Source organism: Cervus elaphus, chromosome 20 (assembly GCF_910594005.1).
Source record: "Cervus elaphus chromosome 20, mCerEla1.1, whole genome shotgun sequence".
NCBI lineage: Eukaryota > Metazoa > Chordata > Mammalia > Artiodactyla > Cervidae > Cervus > Cervus elaphus.
In genome coordinates, this window is record NC_057834.1 from 102,996,131 (window position 1) to 103,013,413 (window position 17,283).

Below are 17,283 nucleotides of genomic sequence, written 5' to 3' on the forward strand. Positions count from 1 at the left end.
TGGTGACTCCTCAATAAGTTTACAGAATTACTATGAGACCCATAAATTCCACTCCTAGGTATAAACCCAAGAGAACTGAAAATTCGTGTGTATAAGTAGCACTATTCCCAGTAGCCAAAAGGTGAAAACCCAAAACGTCCATCAACTGATGCATGGACAAACAAAATGTAGTATATTCATACATGCAATATTATTCAGGCACAAAAATGAATGAAGTCCTAATACATGGTACAACAGGGATGAACTCTGAAAATATTATGCTAAGTGAAAAGAGGTTATCTGACAAAATGCCACGTATTTTATGACTGCATTTATATGAAATATCCAAAATAGGCAAATTCACAAAGAAAGTAGATCAGTGGTTACAAGCATTAAGGGAAGGGGAGAATGGGGAATGACTGCTTAAAGAGTACAAGATTTCCTTTTTGGAGAGATTAAAATATTCTGTGCATGGACAGCAGTGATGGTTACACAACACTGTAAATGCACTAATGGTGTATTTCCCCATATGTATGTAACTTCCCTGGTGGCTCAGAGGGTAAAGAATCTGCCTGCAATGCAGGAGACCGGGATTCAGTCCCTGCGTTGGGAAGATCCCCTGGAGAAGGGAATGGCAACCCACTGCAGTATTCTTGCCTAGAGAATTCTCATGGACAGAGGAGCCTGGTGGGCTACAATCCATGGGATCACAAAGAGCTGGGCATGACTGAGCAACTAACACTTTGACTTTCTTTTCACTTTTGTGTATCTTTTAAAAAAGATCTGTACTTGTCTTCAAGTCTTCTCTTCTTGTTATGTCTTAAACCCGCCCTAATCAGGCTTCTCCCTGCATCACTCCATCAACATTAGCCGTTTCAAAGTCACCAGTGACTTCCACGTCAGTACAACAGTCTATTCCTAACCCTCGTTTTATGTGACCTATTAACAGCATCTGATGCAACTCATCACCTCATTCTGTTGTTCCCTGAATATATCAGGCATACTCCCATCTTAGGGCTTCGGCACTGGCTGTCTAGGATGTTACTCTCCCAGATATCCACTGGGCTGTCTTCTCCAGTCCACGCAAATACCTCAACAAGGTCTACCTCAGCGTTCTCATAAAACTGCAACCTGCACTTGCTCCTTACCCACCTCCAATAACTCTCAACTTCCCTTAATCTCTTTTATGTATCCTTTATGGCCTTTATTACCTTCTAGTACACTTTAATTTCTTATGTTTATTTAATTATTAGTGTCTGTCCTTGAGAATCAAACCTAAGAAAGTAGCAGTTCTGTTATGTTTTGTTCACAGATATATCCCAAGTGCACAGAACAGTACCTGGCAGATGGTAGGACCTCAATAAATATTTATTGAATGAAATATTTGTTTAATGACAGATTAGCTGGAACCAGATCGAGGAGAATTTTTAATGTTAACTTTAAAATATTTGATCAAAATTAAAGTCACTTACTGTTATAAGTAATCAAAATACAGTTGTAGAGTCTGAACTCCCAGAAATTCAGGGACCACGAGCTAACCTGAATGGTCAGATGATAGGTCACAGATCAACGTCATTTCTACAGAGTAGAAATCCTGGGGGAAATTATACATGTTTGAAAGCAGCACCTCTCCACAGTTTCATCCCCTGGCACTTGGGATTTGTGTAGGGTCAGCCGAGGCTTACACAACAGTGGTCAGATCTAACTCAAGTTTAGATTTTGGGGGGTGAAATTTTTCTGCCCTCTCGGTCTACAGTTGTACAAGACTATTTTGTTCAGAGGAAAGAGGGCTGCCCCATAGACCAGCTTACCATAAAGCTCTGCACTGAGGTTTTAGTCCAAAGATCCACCTAATAAAAGCAATACTTCCTCCACTAGTCATTGGTCATTTCATATATGTATCTTTCACAGGAACCTAGCAAACACAGGGTGAGGGGTGGGACTGAGCTAGGACAGGATTCAAATATTCCACAGTGTTCTGGGCAGTATTACTTTAATAGTGGGATAATATACCCCCAACTGCCACCCAATTTCTATGAAATCCAAAAAAAATGTAATGCTCCTAGATTTAGAGACTACCAGTAGAGTCTAAACAAAAGTCTTGACAGAACTAGAAAGGAGGCAACATATAAAGAAACCCCTAAAGAGGTTAACAGAGAGAGCAAGGTATTGAGTAGTAATGGAAATGAATGAAATGAAAAAGGCAAAGAGGACAAATAGGCTTCAACCAGAGTACAGCATCTTTAGAAGACCATTTTTATTAGCAAATACAAAATGAAAAAACAGGAAGAAATAATAAGTATGTCAGAAATGATTCTATAAAATTTTATCAGTTTAAAGTATAAAGAATTAAATTGTAACAGGTCATCATTCTAAAAAAATGTGATTTTATGAAATAATTTTATGCAACTATGTAACATTTGTATAGTTTTGATTTGCACTTAGATGATTATATGTAAGTATTAGATTCATGTATATATCATAAGCACATAATAATAAATAAAACCATACTTGAAACCTTTTTACTTACAGTGATACCAAAAGAATGGACTTTTCATGAACTTGGAAAGAAAATAAAAAGAATGATAGTGCACAGCTAACCTTTAAGGAAAAAGGACAGAAAATCAGATACAAAAACTTATAATAGCAACTTAAATATGAATCACATTAAAATCATTTCAAGTAAAATTTTAAAGTTTAATAAAGCTTCTAGCTAAAAGGAAAATTATATACAATTTTAAGAGGCATAATATTTTATTCAAATTTAATTATCAAAATATTTTGAAAATTAACTATTATAATACTTAACCATCTAAAACAAGTTCACTGAGTCTCAGTTATTAATAAAACTAGTAAATACTTCAGACACAATAATCATACCTCATCCTCCCTTGGAATCTCTGACAATTTAAAAAGTATGAAGTCAAGAAGGTCAAAATAGGAAAGTGACAAAATAAATCTATTTGAGTGTTTTTAAAACATGCACTTCAATAAAATATATAGTGTTTTATAAAGTAATCATTTGCTATCTGGGGTTTTAAATTAAAATGTAACTCTATCTTTAGGAGTTTATACTCTGCATATTAGACATCTATCTATACACACCCAATCCAGTTGCTCAAGCAAAAAACCTGGCTCACTATCTTGTACATGCTTCACATCCAATCCATCAGCAAATTCTACCTACACCATCTCCTAATACAATATTCACCCCACTTCTTTCCATTCCATTCCACCCCACTTCTTTCCATTCCACAAGACCATTCCAGAAGAGTGGTCTTAGCCACCCCTATTTTCCTCTTGGACCACTACAATGACCTCCTAAGTGGTAATGCTCTTGTCCCCTATAATCCATTCTCCATTTAGCCACAATATCAGATCATGTAATTTCCCTGGTTAAAATGTTCCAATAGCTTCCCATTACACTTAGAATTAAAATCTAAACTTCGACATAATCTGGGTCCTGCCTTCCTCTTCCAGTCTATTTCTTAATGTCTCCCTCACTCATTGCACATCAGTCATTTCACACGTGTCCCTTTAATGTCTCAAATGTGCCAAACGTGTTCTTGCCTTAAGGAAAAAAAATTTACTTTTTATCAAGTCAGAGCCTAGATCTTGTAATTGGTTCCTTCTGACCAGTCATTCAGTTCAAGGCTCAAATGTCACTTCCCTAGAGAAGCCTTCTTTTATTCAACCTAAAGTACTGCTACCCTAACCAAACCCCACCAGCCCTCTTTTCGCATAAGACTACTTTCTTCATAGTCTTCATTACGCCCAGATATCTTCCTATTAACTGATTCATTTTACTTATTGTCCTTGTGCCAACTAGCATGAGTGTCCCCAGTTAAGAAAGCAGGGATAATCAGCTGTCATTCACTGACATGCCAGAACCAAGAAGAGGACCTGGCACGTTACAGGGCACTTAAAAAAATACCTCTTGAAAATAACAGGTAAAAATCACTTGACCACTATAGGTTTATTAGTATTCGTAGTACCAATTACCTCAATTATAGACCTATATTAAGAAATAATTCAATCTAGATTGAAAAGAAAACACTTTATAATAGGAAATGTTTTTAAAGCTAGTCAAGAAGAATTTAAAACATCAACAAAAGTACCTCACTATGTTTTTTTATTTTTTAAACACAATGGTTGGTATTAAAACACAACAAACAAAATTAGAAAATTAAGAGAAAGAAAATTTTTTTTCTGCTTTTAATCCTAAAAGTAATCATCTCTAACATTGCTACAGTTACCGACACTGAAATTCCATTTCAGCATCTTTGAAATATATAGTTATTTAGCATAGAAAATAACAATTTTACATAAGCTTGCAAATATTTCAAGTTAGGCCTACTGAAGACATCAGAATATTACTAACCACATCCCTCCTATTCTAAACATCCAACAGAATATTAACTATGGATGACTTACTACGCTCAGAGTTCACCCTCCTAAACATCCAATAGAATGTTACTATAAATGACTTACTATGCTCAGAGTTCATTCACAGAAACAAACAACAGAAATCATCAATAAGAAGGTAATTTTTTAAAACAGAGGAACATGAAACTATGCTTCTTGCACTGTGGAACTGATAGGCACTTTTGAAATACGTGACTGATTGCTCTGCTCTAGCTTGTTTTTAGAATGAACTATAAGTGGCAGTCCCAGAACTGAAACACTAATTTCTAAAATGTTGTCCCTTTAGAGAATTCCCTGGCAGTTCAGTGGTTAAGACTCCACACTGTCATGGCTGAGGGTATGGGTTTGCTGTCTGGTTGGGGAACTAAGATCCTGCAAGCCACGTAGCATGGCCAAAAATTAGAAAAATAAAAAATAAAACGTTGTCCCTTTAGAAGTCCACTATTTTCATAAACTAAATTTTCTTGACATTTTAAAAAGATAGTCTTTAAATGTCATTTTATAGACCGAGGTACATGGAACCAATTTTATAAACACCACAGAAATACAGCCAGGAGGAATTTATAAACCCACTCAAAGAAACCCAAAATGTAGAATATATACCCAGTCCATGTTCCAACTGACACAAGTCATCTTCCTAAAAGGGAGATCTGTCCCCTTTCCTCCAAAATCTTTTCTGCTCCTCTTGCACACAAATCAAACCCCAAATTATTCAACCCAATATATAAGGTCTTAAACAATTTGATCCTTTCTGACTCTTCTCTCTCCCTGTATTCTCTCCTAACCTCGACACACACACCCCTACATAAAAGTCACACAAATTTCATTGGTTAATAGTTGTTCCCAGATGATTCCTTATCCTTTCCCACATCTGTACCTTCAAGGTCTTCCTCCTGTCTTAACCACCTAATCCAAATTTTGCTCAGCTGTCAAAATTTGGCTCCAGTCCCACTTGCTTTAAGAAACTGTCTAAAATCTGCCCTCAAAGTAATGTCTCCTTTTCCCACACTATCATCGCACTCCATTGTACCTGACAGAACTTAATGCCCCAGCTTTATAGCATAATAGTTTAAACATGTCCATCACCACTGTTTTCTTCTTTGCATTCCCTTACTGACCAAGAGAAAATTAAATAGTTGTTGAATTAAACTGAAAGATTCTGATTGCTCAGCCTACTCCAAAACAGCACCAAAGTGTGTCAAACGCTCAGTAAATGTTTGCCAAGTAAATGAATGTCTTATATCTCAATCCAATAAATCCTGTTCAAGCAGGAATATAATTATTTATATTTTTAAAAGATCAATTGCAGCAAGAATTAAGTATCTAAAGTTATGAGAAACTTACCAGAGTAAATCTGAATCCTTTAGGAGAGGGGTGAAGTGTCAATTTTATACATGCAGGAAGCAGGCTCAAAAATGTAAAACAAAAGCTAAAAAATTAACAAAAATCAAACTTTTTTTAAATGTAAGGATCACATTACTTATCAACTTAAATTGATTTCTAGTTAAAAGTTTATGTATTAAATAATAAATTCAAGACCAAATGACTAAATAAAATCCATACACTGAAATATGTACACACTTTAATATGTATGTGTTATATAATACAGAACAAAACACTGTAGAACTAAATATTGCTTATGTTATTTTAGTATTTAATATCTATTCTGGGAAAGATACAAAGATAGACAGCTAAAAGTCAATCAGCAAACACTCAAAACAAATATTATGGACTCAATGAACATGACTGAGCAAACTTCAGGAGAGTGAAGGACAAGGAAGCCTGGTGTGCTGCAGTCCACGGGATCGCAAAAAGTCAGACACGACTTAGTGTCTGAACAACAACAAAAAAACAAGAAAATAAAACTAGGTATAAAGAAACAATTCTGTATTTGTTACACAAACATTCATAAAATTTACTCACAAGAGAACCTCATTAGCCCTCATTTCACAAAAGTCGATTATCTGATTTTCAACCCAAGGTAAATCACAAAGAACAAATTGGAAAGGGAATGGGAAGTTGCCAGAGCTTCTCCTTGTGATGACTGATGGGCAAGGAGGAAAAAGAACTCAGCAAGAAGCACAGTCGGAGCCACTTAGTACCAAGGCAAACAGCCTGTGAAAGCCCTGAAAACAAGAGTTATGAGGCAAAATAATAACTGATTTTCCCACCTGAGGTGGCTTTGTGGCTTGTCCGCTTTACTAGTCTGTTTCCTGTTAAGGTGGGCCACAAAGGATTTTCTCCAAAAGAACAAGAGGAGAGAGGCAAGCGGCATATACACACACACCCCTCCCAGTCATTCAAACAATAATGATGGTGCTGCTGGAAAGAGAAAGTCCGTTTTCAACTGACTTTAAGCTAATCAAAAGGGTGCTATCTTGGGCCTGAATCACTTGGAAGCCTTTAAAACAAGGCTTAGCAGACTTCCCTGGTGGCCCACTGGTTAAGAATCTGCCTGCCAATGCAGCGGACATGGGTTCAATCCTTGGTTCCAGAAAGATCCACAAGGTGCACAGCCAACGAAGCCCTTGCGTCACAACTACTGAACCTGCGCTCTAGAGCCCGTGATCCTCAACGAGAGAAGCCACCTCAACCAGAAGCCCCCTCTTCACAACCAGAGAAAGCCAACATGCGGCAACAAAGACCCGGCGCAGCCCAAAATAAGTAAAAATAAATAAAAAACTTAAATACTTGATTAAAAAAATTATAAAGGCGGCTTAGGCTTTCCCCGAGCTCAGACTCCAAACAGCAGTGGGCGGGGGAAGGACGGAGGAGGAGGGGGGATTGGCACAGCGCTTCCTTCCTCAGATACCCTCTCCTGAATGCCGGCCTTGTGGACTTCCTGCTGGCTTAGCCAGCCCCCACAATGTATAAGCCAATTCCTCGTAATAAAGTCACACACACACAGTGACCTACTACTCATTTCACTTCTCACCCAGACTGACACACCACTGAAACTCAAGGTCATGGTACATCATGTTTACTCTGTTTAAGGAAGAGGGAAGTAGTAACAATCACTTTCACATAAAATGTTTCAAATAAGAAACTTCTGTTATATGGCAGCATAAGTTTAAGTTATGTGGACGATTCACTAATGAAGATTACCTTACTCCTATGATGTCAGATGAGTGAAGTATTGCCATGACACTTTAAGAGTAGCTTATAAAACACTATATACAAACTTCGCATCTCTTACCTGATCATTATCTGGATGTGATGTGGCAAAATATCCCTGATCTTGAGAAAGACACTGAAGCTGCACCAGATATTGGCCACTTTATCCTTAAAAGAAATTTGTTAGTTTTCCCTTCCAGTATGATTAAAAGAAATATTAAACTCCACAACGTACATCCCATAATCTCTAAAGAGATAAACTTTTGGGTCATGGGAAGTGTTTGCTCACAATTTCATAACTAAGCTGATTAAACCCTCCAAAGAACACACACACATTCAAACAATGGGAGCTTTCATTTTTTGCATAGGAGGTGATCTAAATCACTAGTCAATCATAATTTAGATGCTCCCCAAAAATACTTAATATTTTTCAAAGAGCAGCACATTATCCCTAAACACTGTTATTCATCTTTGGAAATTTATCTAAGAAATCTTTTTGTATTCTAATTGTATTCTGATTTATAGAATACATGTTGTTTGACCCATTTACCACACACCTACTAGCTACTAGCAATGGTAAGAGTCAACTGTTAATGAATCAACAGGTTTAAAAACATTAGCAATTGTGCTAGAATGACTTTCAAAATCATATTTGTAACTACAATTCTCTGATCATGAAACCCATCCTCTGCAAAGCTGCTTAACTCACAGCCATGTAGGCACAACATCAAGAAAGTGACAATCACTGACAATTGTACCATCCTACTTCCCTCTGCTGGGCCAATGAAATTGCTCTTCAGATTTTGAGGGCAACGAGTGAATGAGGTGACCAACAGCACCATAAAAATGCATGACACTCATTTTTATAATCACCATGAAAAACACCATTTCTGCAACAGAAGGAAAGGCAAAGAACCAGGCAGCTTACGTGGAGAATTAAACTTTTCTTTATATAAGTGTTAAGGTTAGAGGATATATAAAGAAGTTAGGAACATAATTCTGAGTTCAAACTACAGCTCTGCCATATGCACTGGCTATATGAACCTCTGACCTCAGTTTTCTGATCTGTAAGAATGGGTATGTATAGCTATCTCATCGCTATGGCTAAGGATCAAATAAAATTACATGTGAAGTGTCTAGTACCTAGTAAGTGGTGGTGATGGCAACAGTGATTGTTTATATTTATCAGTATGGTCACCATCATTATCCCAAGTGACATACAAAGCATACATTTCTGTTCCTTCACAACACCAAATTCTCTTAGTCTCTTTCTCTTCCATCCTCCCACAGATTGACTGAAAGATAGTCTATAGAATTTTATATATTCAAGAATTAGAAAGATACATATGCTTTTCTAATTCTTTTTAAAAGAAATATTTATTCAAAAGCAAATTATCTATAAATATGTTGTCTCTCACTTTATTAAAAGACCTTTTTGTTTCAGAAAAATGGTTTGTTTAATTTAATTACTGACTCTAAATCAAATTATCCATGCAATAAAAGTTTAACAAGAGTGATTAAGCTAGCATTAAATGAAATGAAATGAATGATTCTCATTAAAAATTACTATGGATGAAGGTTATATATCTCATAAGGAATTATGAGATCTTTCTGAAGCAAACATGATTATTAGTTTAATAAATAATTTCCTAGGACTAAAAAGAGAATACAACCCCCCCTGCCCAAAAAAAAATCACAAAACTGTTAACTTTGTAGCTGCAACTTTTCATGCTGTCTTTCATTATGGACTCTTATTTCATTAGAAAAATGTATAACTGAATTATGGATTTCATGGAGGCATAAATACTACCTACTCATGTAATGTACTAGAACATGTCAGCTGAGCTAGAGGTTGTGCACCAGGTTAAATAACTGGCAAGGAATGACTGCAGGACTAGAGCAGCTGAAGTCACTATTCCTTGTGAGTATTCTACATTAAATCCTCAAAGGTCACAGAGAAAGGCCTGTAACAGAAAGGAGTGAGAGAAAAGTCTTTAAACATGCCTCAAATAACCCACGATCGACTGGAAAGAGTCTTCTTAGAACTTGCAAGGTTTGTTCCCTTTCTGTAAAGAATGGCAGCCAGCAGAGAACGAAGGAAGCCACAACAGTACAAGTCAGCTTAATTAATAACACCAACCTGAAACACAAAAGGAGGGAAACAGTAAAATAAAGAGAGGTTAGTAATTCTGAGAAATCAATCTGTGGCTCACTAACTATAATAAATGCAGATGTATAGCAATAATAAATCTATGCCACCAACACAGGTTTAAGATGAATGAGAATCTACTTAAATCACGGTTAAGGAATTTACAACTATTAATATGTGCAATTCCCCAACAAAAAGACTATCACCATCCTTATTAACATTTAACTTAGATGCCACTCCTATGCAGCCATGAAGAAAAATGTCAAACTGGGATGTCTTTCTAGTAAGTATACAACATGCTCTAAAGGGATGAAATCCTACAGCAATGTTCTACCAAGCCAATCCACATTACCTCCAGTAAATACACGTATTTTAAAATATTTATTTATTGGCCACAATGCATAGCAAGCGGGATCTTAGTTCCCCAACCAGGGATCAAACCTGTAAACTTCCCCTACAGTGGAAGTGGAGAGTTTTAACCCCTGGCCCACCAGGGAAGTCCCCATAAATATTTATTGATCAAAATATTTTTCTCATTAGGAAGATTTAAAATAAAATAGTACAGAACATAACAATCTCTCTTTCCATTCACCCCACAGCCACCAACACATTAATAAGAAATCACCAGGAGGCAAAGTAAAAGACCACCTTCCTCCAAGGTAAGTATGCCAAATAAATTAGCTGAAGTAATTTTTTGAATTCTGCTATTTAAAAGCCACTCACCCCTTTCCTTTGAGGCCTTTTTTAAAACACTTGCCAAGTAAAAAACAAAAAAATGGCAAGGAGTGGTAAAGTTCCATCTGCTTATAGTTTATAGCTAAGCAAAATGCCAGGGACCCTAGCAGGTCCCAGTCATAAGATACTCCAAGAACGCCCCACAAAGCAAAGCCGAGACTCACAGAATTATATATGTTCTCATGTCAAGGAAATCATCTCAATAATTAAAAGAGATTTTGCATTTTAAAGAACATTTTACTTATGTGATTCTGTAATAATATGTATAATCAAAACAATTTCTAAATAAAAGCTGAAAGTATTGAATTGGTAAACAAATTTGAAATTATATATAGTGGTCTCAAATATATTAAATCTACTACTAAACAGAGTGACTGATTTGTTTAGATTTAAAAGAACTCTAAATAAGTAACACATAGCTTTGTTTTCTGCTGGGTTATTTTACAACATTACTGTAACAACATACCAAAATCAATGCTCCAAGAGTTAAAAATACACAAAAACACTGAACTTACTAATATCACTATCCTCCCTCTATAATATGCATCAATAATATAAATTAATACATGTGCCTGATTGGAAATTAACAACACTGCTATGTGAAAACAGTGTCACAACTAGATTCTCAGTTGAAAATGGTGAGCTGAGCACTCATGCTTACCTCCTCTCCTTTCTGAGACCCCCTTAAAATGGGGAATCTTTTAAAGTATACATCTACAGCCATAAAGAGAACAGGGACGGGTGATAAGAGATAAAGATTTCAACCCATCTGTAGAAGACAGAAAGAGGAGAAGTGGCAACCAATCAAATACACTAAAAGAGGCCACAGTTTAGTGAACACAAAGAGGAAGGTCAGGCTAGCAAGGAGCCTAGCCACCCTCAGAGAACTCTGGAAACAAGTAGGTTGGAGTACTTGAGGATGTTGAAAAGAAAACAAGAGGATTAATTGAAAATTCCAAATGGAGAAATCATATCCCACCTCATGCCTCTGCAAAGATTATCTGGGAGCCAAAGCATTTACTCCTGGGCGACGAAAAAAAGGAATATTTCTCTCCCCAAAAACGGAATAAACTATCCAAGCAACTAGTGCAGAAGTTAACACTATAGTGCAAATTCCTCCACACTGTGACATTTAAGGATCCCAGAGTGCTGGCCAGAACCCTACCATGTACCCCACAGTGGACTAAAAGTATGGAGAGCTCACATGCAGCTTTCTTTTCTGCCTTATTCTTAGAATAAACACATCTGGATCAAACAGACATTTAAGGAACACCTATGACAGAAAAGGGCTTTCCTGGTAGCTCAGCTGGTAAAGAATCCACCTGCAAAGCAGGAGACCCTGGGTCGGGAAGATCTGCTGGAGAAGGGATAGGCTACCCACTCCAGTATTCTTAGGCTTCCCAGGTGGCTTAGGTGGCAAATCCGCCTGCAATGCGGGAGACCTGGGTTCGATCCCTGGGTTGGGAAGATCCCCTGAAGAAGGGAACAGCTACCCACTCCAACAGTCTAACCTGGAGAATTCCATGAACTGTATAGTCCATGGGGTTGCAAAGAGTCGGACAAAACTGAGTGACTTTCACTACTACTATGACAAAAAAGGACCAAAGTGAAAAGGAGAAAAGACTGACCTAGGAGAACAGAAATAATTCACAGAACAATGTGGGGAAGAAAGTAAACTGAAACTTAGCATATGCTTAACAAATGAAGTTTAACAGAAGTTTTAGATATAAAGCAAGATAATCTTCGAAAATATAAAACAAAGACAGATGCTCAAGATGGAGATGAAAGATCTAATACCTATCTAACAAGCTTCAGAAAAAAAGGGAATTATAAAAAAAAAAATTATTCATGAGAATTTCCCAGAACTGAAGAACATGAGTCTTCAAAATGAATGATCCATAGGGTGTCCAAAACTACTGTCAAAAATGCCTCTGTCCAAACTAATATAAAATTTCAGAGTCCAAAAAGTAAAAAACAGTAATAACAAAAGCAGTAGCAACAATACAAATAATAAAAGCAAGTAAATACTTAGATGGTATTTAACACCTCCCAAGTAGTGTTTTAAATGTTTAACAAATGTGAATTCATTTAATTCTCAAGAAGCTTAAAAAGTAGGGTTCTTATCATCTCCATTTTACAAATGAGGAAAGTAAAGTAAATAGTGGTTAAAAAAAGTGTGTTCCTACAAAATGACATAATCCCAAAAGCTTCAAGAGTTTGATTCAAGTCACAGAGAAGACGCCACTACAAATTTACCAGAATGGCTAAAAGGAAAATAGCTGACAATTGTTGACGATGAGCACCTACACCACTGCTCACAGGAGTCTCACTTGCTAGATTATGCTTAAAAACCATATGAGAATACTTAAAATTAAACATGTGCATACCCTATAACTCAGCAATTCCACTCATAAGAAATATATTTACATGCGTACAAAGAGATCCTTACAAGAAAGTTCAAAGCAGCAGAGTTTTATCATAGCCAAAACCTGGAAACACTCCAAATGTCTATCAGTAATAAAATCATGTGTACTCACGCAGTGGAATATTACAAAGCAGTGAGAAAGAGAAGAAACCACAACTACAGAGAACTGCACGAATAACTCTCACAATGTTGAATCAAAAACACCTAACACAGAGGAATACCTACTGTGCTGTCTCTTTTATAGTAAATTCAAAAAAGGGGGAGAACCAAACTATAGTATTAGCAGTCAGTATTCGGCTATCTTTGAGAAAGGAGGAGTGAGAAGTACTAGGGCCGTGTACAGGGTCATTCTGGATACTAGCAATGTTTTATTTCTTGACATGGATAACAGCCAATTCATTTATGTTTTATGCATTTTTCTGAATGAATGTTAACATTTCAAAGTAAATATAGTTTTAAAAAATCTTATAAACAACTTCGTTTCCTTTCTTTATCTCAGTGTTCTTGATATTATTAGACTATCTGAAAGCCATGAATCTACAAAGTCAAAAAAAAAAAGAGCTCAATTAGGAAAGTGGACAGAATAAAAAACATGGTGGAAGCAACTACATATTTGAATTTCTTTCTCAAGTCTTTTGACATATATGTATTTTAATTTTATTACTAAAACAGACTAGAGACAAAAGGAAAAATGATTAATTAAGCAATCATGGTATGGATTTTTTTTCCTTTGGGACAGACGGAGACAGACAGCAATATTTAATACATTAGAACACAAACTGGAGAGCCATGTACAGATTTTATCAACTTTCCTCTACAATTTGTTTATTTGAATGTTCCTTATTTTAGGTACCAAAAATTAAACACACAAAATCCACATAGATTTAATCATTAAATTTTAGTTTCCTGAAGCTTCCAGCTACCACTATCTGTTAGAAAAACACTTTGTTTTAAAACTCAAAAACTGGAAGTCTTTTTGTCAGTGTCAGATAACGTTTACAAAAGATAGAAGATGTTTTTTACCTTTTTAATATTAGGAGAGCATCACTGTACTTGGCATTCTTTTTCTAACTTTCCAGAAGAGCTAATCAGTTACCAATGTTCTGTTCCCAAGCCAAATGGGTGTGAAAAAGCATTTCTACTTTTAATAAATGAACTTTACCTTTCAAGTAAACACTTGGTGAAGAGATACTTTTATCATTTTTAAAAGGTTTATATAGCAAGAACCCTAGTAAATAAGACATTGTAGAAGACAACATTATAAAAACAGAGCCTAGATTTCATGATGTGCATCTGACTTCATTTCTGAATCAGTAAAGGATACTGAAAATGTCCATAGTCGATAAGAATAAGGCCTGGGTACAGCAATATGCATAATGCACTAGCAATCTGTAAAGAAAATTATTATAAAGAAAATTATTATGAAATAATAAAGTAATCTGTTACTTGAATCAAACTGGGTAAATGCATAGTTTCATTTAACACAGTAGCAAATGATCCATTCTTACCTATTTATCAAAATATATCATTTTTATAAAACAACTCTTTAAATACTGAAGTTTTCATGGAGGTGACATAGCATACTCCAGTAAAAATGGAAAAAAAAATCACTAAAAGGTATTTGTTAGAGAAAGCACTTTTAGATATACAAATCAGATAAATTAATCTAATAATTAATCTATATAAAATGACCAAAGAGAATATTCATTAACTGTGAATATGAGAATATATAGCAACTTTTCAAAATGCCTTTCAGTTGTCATTCTCCCAAGCCAACCCAACATTCAAATTTACCAGTTAAGCAATAAATTTAGCATGCTGTGTAACTCAGCAGTATGTAACTTCTAAAATTCAGTGCCTCTTATTACTACAGTTGGGCATTAAAATAATTACTCTAAGATAAGTTAATGTTTCTAAATGAAAATTAATTGACAGAAGATATACTGTTTCCTATTATCTATTCCCAAAAGCATAGCTTCCTTAAGCTCTACATTAATAGCTAAGCTAATAAAACATTTCAGAGATGAAATGTCAGGTTACTTCAAAACTTACCTTTTTCTTAGTTGAGATTTCTTTTAAACAACAACAGTACAGAACCACTGCAGGTATGTATATCAACAAATCAGCAATTAACACTGAAAAAACAAACAAATGATTTTAAGCGAGAGTCCATCAGGATTCACTATAACCTATTAATCGCCTCCCTCCAACCTTGAATGGGAATTCTATTAACACAAGGTTGGTACCCACTCTGGAGAAGGCAATGGCACCCCACTCCAGTACTCTTGCCTGGAAAATCCCATGGACAGAGGAGCCTGGTGGGCTGCAGTCCATGGGGTTGCTTAAGAGTCAGACACGACTGAGCGACTTCACTTTCACTTTTCAATTTCATGCATTGGAGAAGGAAATGGCAACCCACTCCAGTGTTCTTGCCTAGAGAATTCCAGGGACGGGGGAGCCTGGTGGGCTGCCGTGTATGGGGTCGCATAGAGTCGGACACAACTGAAATGACTTAGCAGCAGCAGCTACCCACTCTGGACGAGTCCTTTCCACATGGAGCCCTTTCCATTCCCTTCACCTGTGCCTAATTTCAACTGATATAGGACTAGAAAGTGTCTTATTTTCCTCTAATAAATTCACACATTAAATTAATTAAATGTATCTAATTCTCTCTTTGCCCTGACCTGGATTTAAAAATTAAGAATACTCAAAGCAAGGGAAGTAAACTTTTATTTTCCCCTCAATATCTAAATGCTCCAAATTTCCTGATGTGAACAATACCTCAAATGTGGAGATGCATAGGAGAATCTTTTTAAAATGTGAATATTTATAAAAATTCATTAAAAAATAAATAAATAAATAAAAAATTAAAAAAATTCATAAATTTTTGCTAATTGATGCATACAAAGAGCTTGAGAGGCTGAGATGAAGAAGAAACTGAAAAAAGTGGGGAAAAAATAAAGCAATTCATAATTCTGAATGTTCAGTCCTTTCAGAACAAAGAAAAACTAATGTATTAAGTTCTTCAACAGTACAACATAGCTATCCAAAGAGCCTATTTTTTTCTTGTACCAGAAAACATATATTTAAGTTCAAGAGTAAGGTAAACAATAGTAAACTATCAGTGTTAGATGCATGCAATCTATTTTCATCCCCAGATTCTACATTTAAGATGACACTGAAAAGCTGGAATATATTCAAAGGAGCACAAGCAGAGGCCTCAAAACCATAATTACATTCAAGAAACTGGTCATCTAATAAGAGCTGAAGTATCTAAGAATGTTTAACCTGGAGAGGAGATAACTTCACGTGTCTGTAAGGTGTTAGGTATAAAAAGGATCAGACTTGTTCTGTGTGGACCAAGGAAACAGAACTTCACATGACTAGTGAAGGTTCAATATAAGAAGGAAATTTCTAATAATTGGAGCTCTTTGAAAATAGAGCAGACTGTGTCTAAAAGTCGTGAGTTTCCTCCAGATACAGGTACTGGCTCAGAAGCTAAACATCATGCGGTGAGTATGAAGTTCAGACAGGATTAAAGCATTGGGGGGGTGGTGGGAAGGGAGTGGTGTGGGAGAGGGAGAGGCAATGCAGGTTCTCTCTTGGACCTGAGATTCTATCATGGGGTGAATGCTAAAGAGAACAAATCTGACTAGATTTAGAGTAATTAAGGAAAAAACCCATAAAAGCCTAAGTCTTGTAAAGGTTTTTAAAAAATGTAGTCTTATTACTTTCAAATCTTAGCATACAATAAATGCTCAATAAACATTTGTTATAAAGATTAATATAGCAACACTACACAGCAATACAATGTATGATATACAACTGTTGTTGTTTAATTACAGTCATGTCCAACTCTTTTACAACCCCATGGACTGTAGTCCACCAGGCTCCTCTGTCCATGGGATTTCCCAGGCAAGAATACTGAAGTGGGTTGCCACTTCCTTCTCCAAGGGATCTTTCCAACCCAACGACTGAACCTGAATTTCCTGCATTGGCAGGTGGGCTGTTTACCTCTGAGCCAGTAGGGAAGCCCATACAACTGTACTTTACTTTAAAAGTGAAAGGGGGGGACTTCCCTGGTGGTCCAGTGGCTAAGACTCTGAGCTCCCAATGCAGGGGGCCTGGGTTCGATTCCTGGTCAGGGAACTAGCTCCCATATGCCACAACTAAGGCCCAGCACAACCAAATAAATATTTTTAAAAAAAATAAAAAATAAAAGTGAAAGGGATTTATCAAAGCAAAGACCTAAACAATTAAAACTTTAATTCAGAGCTAGCCAACTTCAGGTGAGCTATTAATATTACCCTCACTTTACTGGGTCTCAGTTTCTCAGCTTAAGAATAACAACAGTATTTTACCTCATCTGGATGTCCATATTATTAAATGCAATAATAACAAATGTAAAGCACCCAGAATTATTCATTTCTACTTTTTTGTTTTAGTTTACATACAC

General features: G+C 36.1%; 1 protein-coding gene across 2 annotated transcripts in view; it reads right to left on the reverse strand.

The window, feature by feature from the left end:
• Window positions 1-17,283, reverse strand: part of ALG6 (ALG6 alpha-1,3-glucosyltransferase) — a 52,817-nt gene that overhangs the window by 10,217 nt on the left and 25,317 nt on the right. For both annotated transcript variants that reach the window (XM_043879043.1, XM_043879044.1), the window contains 7 exons: window positions 14,880-14,962; window positions 14,152-14,216; window positions 10,391-10,576; window positions 9,523-9,658; window positions 7,601-7,686; window positions 5,749-5,833; window positions 2,510-2,580 (listed from right to left, as the gene is read on the reverse strand). In XM_043879043.1, coding sequence (XP_043734978.1) covers window positions 2,510-2,580; window positions 5,749-5,833; window positions 7,601-7,686; window positions 9,523-9,658; window positions 10,391-10,576; window positions 14,152-14,216; window positions 14,880-14,962 — 712 coding nt within the window. The remainder of the gene's footprint in view (window positions 1-2,509; window positions 2,581-5,748; window positions 5,834-7,600; window positions 7,687-9,522; window positions 9,659-10,390; window positions 10,577-14,151; window positions 14,217-14,879; window positions 14,963-17,283) is intronic.